A 4,912-nucleotide genomic window follows, 5' to 3' on the forward strand; every position below is an offset into this window, starting at 1 on the left:
ACATAAGTAACTTCTAATGATTTTGGCTGATCCCTGGGTTTGTGGGCATGTTGTCACTTAGGAAGCATGCCCTCCTGGGCACTGTGTGCTACAGGCAGGGAATAGCATCTGTGCATACTTCAGCTGCAGACACAACCATCTGCCGCTCCATTTGCGACTGCTGGAACCTGTCCAGCCTCCTGCAGCTGAGGCAGGAGCTCTACCACAAGTGGCAGAAGAACTAGCATGCCTCTATGTGCTATCAGTAGGATCCATCCTAATGCCATCACAGATGGAAGGATGTCAAGGGGGAAGTATTCCCAGAATGCCACAGATACGGTAACACGGCTCTTGTCTTCACACTGGGTTCACAGTGACACAGAGAAGTTGCTTGGATGCTCTTTCCTCTTGCACCTCAGACTTTGCTTTCCGGCACTTGGGCCATTTCAGGCACTGCCAAAGACATGAACCTCAAACTAAGAAAAGAACTACCTCATCTTGGATGGCATGTGTGGTTCTGAGATTAAAAGTCTGAAGTGTCACTGGAGGTGAGACTGGGGATTAGGCCAGAGCACTATGGTGACACAATGGGATTAGCTGGCCTTTAGTACCAAAATCCTGAAGCTAATTCCATCAGCTATCAGCACGGCTGCACAGGGACATACTCTGGGAGAGAGGAGTTATGTCATGGTCATGGGGAAGAATGTGACTTCAAGGAGGGGGTGGGGGGAAATTCGCAATTATTTTTGTCCACAAATGCACTTGGGCAAACCATTCTAACATGCTAATTAGCATGAAATTTGATGAGAGGCTGGGAGCTCCCCCTTGGGCACTGGTGAAAGTCACTCCTGTCCTGCCAGGGAAGGAACCAAAGCTGTCAGGGCAGCAGCTCTGCCCGCCTAGGCAGCAGAAAGGTATCTCCCACATGAGAACTGCTCCCTGATAACCACTGAGCTCTTGCAAAGTGGAGCTCTGGCCTGACCCACGTGCAGTCAATGCATGTAATATGATACTTCAAATCATCAAAATGGATAACACATCCTGGGGAAAGTTACAAGCTCTTCTCTCCTGAGAAAAATCCTGAGAAATGAAGTGCTGCTTAAACTACAGTTTGCAATGCTTTGCCTTAGCCTTCTTTAATCTTTCAAGCATCCTTTGCTATTTCCCAGAAGGTTTAGACTGACAAATATGAGGCCACAACTGCAGCTGCGTCTAGACTAAGGGTCCATGTAGCTCAGTATCCCATCTCCACCAGTGTCCAAAAGGCAATGTTTAGGCAGGAGTATAAGAATAAGAGAAGCATACCATGATGACTCCCAAAGATAGGATACTTCTCTGAGCCAGAATTGTGTCTTTGTGGCTCCTAGTAGTCATATTCTGAACTCATGAGTAAAAACACCAGCACTGCTGTTGCAGGACAAACTAGAAGACAAGCAACCTTGGCATTAGCCTTCCTATTTTGTCCAAATTGTTGGACCAGCTGCTGCAGCAATCCATCTCCAAGAGTCCAGCCATGTCTGAGAAAAAAAGAAGGCATAACTCTCCACTACTCTCCAGGTCACCACACTGTGGGGTTAAGTGTCTTTTTGTCCCTATCTGGAGTGTTCATGGTTTCACATCCTAATTCTAGCACACAGAACAAAAGGCAATGCTGTCATGCTACTCTGTATGTATTGAGTCTTTCCTTATGTTTAATCCTGTCACAATACAACTCTCCATAATTATTTTGTCATCTGACTATTGGTACCTAAAATTATAAGCAAAGTGTCGTGCCTTTGTTTCAGTCCTTGCAATTATCTTACAGACCGAGGGACCTGAGAGAGGAGTGTCCCGACACACGCAGCAGCTCAGCGATGAGTGAAAACCCCCCTGCCACTCTCAACCCTGGAGATGCTCCAACTGGTCCCACCACACCACGCAAGGGGCCGCCCAAGTTCAAGCAGAGACAGACAAGGCAGTTCAAGAGCAAGCCTCCTAAAAAAGGAGTAAAAGGGTAAGGGAGTTCATGATCCCCAGGGTAGGGAGACAAGGGCGTCTTTCCTGCCCACTCGCAGAGTCTGGGGGCACTGTAGCGGTGGCATCCCACCTTCCTGGGGCTCTGCACAGGGGGAGCTCTGGCAACAAAAATAAACCATTTTCATTGGGTCACTGTTAAGCAGGGCTCCTGAAGCACAGTTGCTCCCAGGAAGGAGCCAAGAGGCTTCCCCGCAGCCCCAGGGAAGGTCCCATGATGTCAGCCGCCCTGGCCTGGCCCTGACCCAGAGCTGTTCCTCCTTGCCCGCTGCTCACCCAGCCGCTTTCCCAGGCAGGGTAACTTGGGTCATGGGCAGACTCCCCTTTCCTGGTTGCTGCCAGTCCAAGCTCACCACTTGTCTGCTCTTTTCTCCCATAGCTTTGGAGATGACATCCCAGGCATGGAGGGACTGGGGACAGGTAAGTGCTGCAGGATGTTGTTGTCACGGATCTCATTAAAATAGCAAGTGCAATCACACTTCTGCATGGGAGAGGACAATCTGCGGAGTCAGGCAGCACCCTCGCTCCCTGGCCTCTCTGTAGCTCTCAGGACCATGGGAGAAGTCTAGCACTCCCTCCACAAGCTGTCATGCTTATGCTCACATACACTACAAGACAGAAAGGCCATTTAGGCATGCTTCAATTTTTGAACACTTTCACTTGGCTATGAATGTGCTTGTTTGTCTTTGTTTTCTGTTAATACTCTGACTAAAAATTTCAGCAGCATGAGGTTTTCAAAGAAATGCCAAATGCTAAGCTATTAATACAGGAAAATCACAGGAACTAAATCTCATGGTTAAGTATTTGAGTAAGTATTTGATTCACCAGAATCCTGGTTTTCAGAACTTTATGCACCCACTTGGGGTTGAGAAACACACACTGGATGACCTGCGACAAGTCACAGCTTCTTAAGCTTCAATCACAGCTGCAACTATTAATGAGTTACAGATCTTGAATGTTGTAGACCAAATTATTCAGCATCTGATTTAAGGTAACACATGTCTTCGAGGAGATGCCACAGTCTGGCAACAGGCAGTTTAGAAGAAAGGGAGAAATCACATAACAGGAATGAATTTTCACACCAGTCTACACAGTCACTGAAGAGAGTATAGGATATATTGGTTTCCTCTTGTTCACAGAGAAAGATGGCACAGGAGAAAATACAATGATCTGGTTAAGTGTGATAGTGCCAGATTTGAAGGGCTTGTCTGCCCATTTAATCTTCAAGTAGAGGCTCATTTTTCTTGTTCTTCCCATCTCTTAATGTTTCCTCAGTAAATCTAAAAGCCTTTCTATTCATACAGAAGAAATCCAAGATGTGCAATGACCAGAACCCATTTCTCATTCTCTCTCTTTTGCAGATATCACCGTGATTTGCCCATGGGAAGCTTTCAGCCATCTGGAACTGCACGAGCTGGCCCAGTTTGGGATCATCTAAAGCCCCAGCATCTCTCCTGCTGTCACTTGGTGACTCCACAAATCTCAGCATGGTCTTCATCACCTTTGACACTTACTTTTGGCCCTTTCACCCATCTGCTGACATTTTACTGCTCATGGGCAGAGTGGCTTTGTAAGAGCTAGCTATGAGCAATTTCTTTGCAGATCAATTTGGCAAAGAAGTTATTCAGGATCTTGAACAGACCTCACACTTCATGTGATGAAACTACTGAAAATGTCTCAATGTCTCCCTGTAAAATAGCCTGTCTTCTCCCACTGCTGCAGATCTTCATGTGTATGGAGACAATGGGATACTGCATTTGAATTTTTCCCTTGGTTAGCTGAGATACTGTGTGCATGAGTGTGCATGTACATCCATACCTAATTATACCAAGCCCATCCTTTTTTCTTTCTTCTCTCCCTCACAGCTTTCTATATAGGATTTCTGCAGGTATGTCCCCATGTTATCTGAGCCATCTGAGTTGCTAAGAATATATCCGTAGAGAACAGAATCAGAGAGTCACCAGTCCAGACACTAGGACATTTTGCAATAGGAGGAGACCTTTCCCCAGGAAATCACTTTAAGGAATCTACTCCTAAGATTTACCTCATCAGCAAAAGGGCTTGGAAATGTTCCCTCTGCTGTACTGCTCATCGACTAGTCAGCAGCCATGAGATTCTGGCTGTTCGAATAATGTTAAATGAAAACTTGTGGTGTCCAAGATCAATAAGGAAATGTATTAATCCTACCAGTCATTCCTCTTGTACTCATGAGTGGTTGAAATTCTAAAGAGACTCGCCAAAGGACGCTGCTTTCCCTCTTTTCCAGTGGGTAGCCTCTGTGAAACCCTTGCACTGTCCCCATGCCCGTACATAGTTATAAGAGGTGTTTTCCTCCTCAGGACATATTTGCTGTTGGTTAAGAAGACAGAGAATCATTACAGTTTGTCACCAGACAGTGCCAGCAGTCCAACCTTATCTAGCATAATATGGTGTTGTATTAGTTGCTTCCTCTTCCTTGTATTTAGCATGGGGCAAGTCTCCCTTCATCCCACCTACGCTGGTTCCCATTCACTGCAGAACAGGAAGGCTTTTCTCTTCACCCTCTGGCAACTTCACGCTCTAGAGCTGGCTTGGAGAAGCAGTCGAATGGCTGTTTCCCAGGGAGAGAGAGCAGGCAGCAAGGCAGGGGGAGGTTGGGATACTGATACATAGGCAGTCACAGAGTGATTCCCTTTAACCTGACTGATTTGTGCCTCCTGGTCCCTGGCAGCCCAAGTGCTGGTGAGTGGTGAGGCACTCATGCCTGCTTAAATGATCAGGGAAGCCCCCAAGACTCCCTACTGCCCTTGCATTAAGGAAGGGCTTTTGTTTTGTTCAGAGGCAAGGAGCAAGCATTGCTGTAGCTATGTGATATTCACAAGAGGAGATATTTTTAGTCATTGCCTTCAGCTTCACAAAGCTTGTTGTATAAAAACGACTT

At 46.5% G+C, this 4,912-nt stretch overlaps 1 protein-coding gene across 1 annotated transcript; it reads left to right on the forward strand.

Moving 5' to 3' along the window:
- Positions 1 to 1,832: 1,832 nt before the first annotated feature.
- PDE6H (phosphodiesterase 6H) lies at positions 1,833 to 3,430 on the forward strand. The gene is made up of 3 exons (XM_026076125.1): positions 1,833 to 1,972; positions 2,372 to 2,412; positions 3,354 to 3,430. The coding sequence occupies exons 1-3, from the start codon at positions 1,833 to 1,835 to the stop codon at positions 3,428 to 3,430; spliced, it is 258 nt and encodes an 85-aa protein (XP_025931910.1).
- The last annotated feature ends 1,482 nt before the right edge of the window (positions 3,431 to 4,912 follow it).

This window comes from Apteryx rowi, unplaced genomic scaffold (genome assembly GCF_003343035.1).
Source record: "Apteryx rowi isolate R43461 unplaced genomic scaffold, aptRow1 scaffold_426, whole genome shotgun sequence".
In the NCBI taxonomy this organism is placed as follows: Eukaryota; Metazoa; Chordata; class Aves; order Apterygiformes; family Apterygidae; genus Apteryx; species Apteryx rowi.

Coding starts and splice junctions, on each gene's coding strand:
- PDE6H (XM_026076125.1), top strand. CDS start 1,833: ATGAGTGAAAACCCCCCTGCCACTCTCAACCCTGGAGATGCTCCAACT. Junction 1,973..2,371: donor CCTAAAAAAGGAGTAAAAGG/GTAAGGGAGTTC, acceptor TTTCTCCCATAG/CTTTGGAGATGACATCCCAG. Junction 2,413..3,353: donor CATGGAGGGACTGGGGACAG/GTAAGTGCTGCA, acceptor TCTCTTTTGCAG/ATATCACCGTGATTTGCCCA.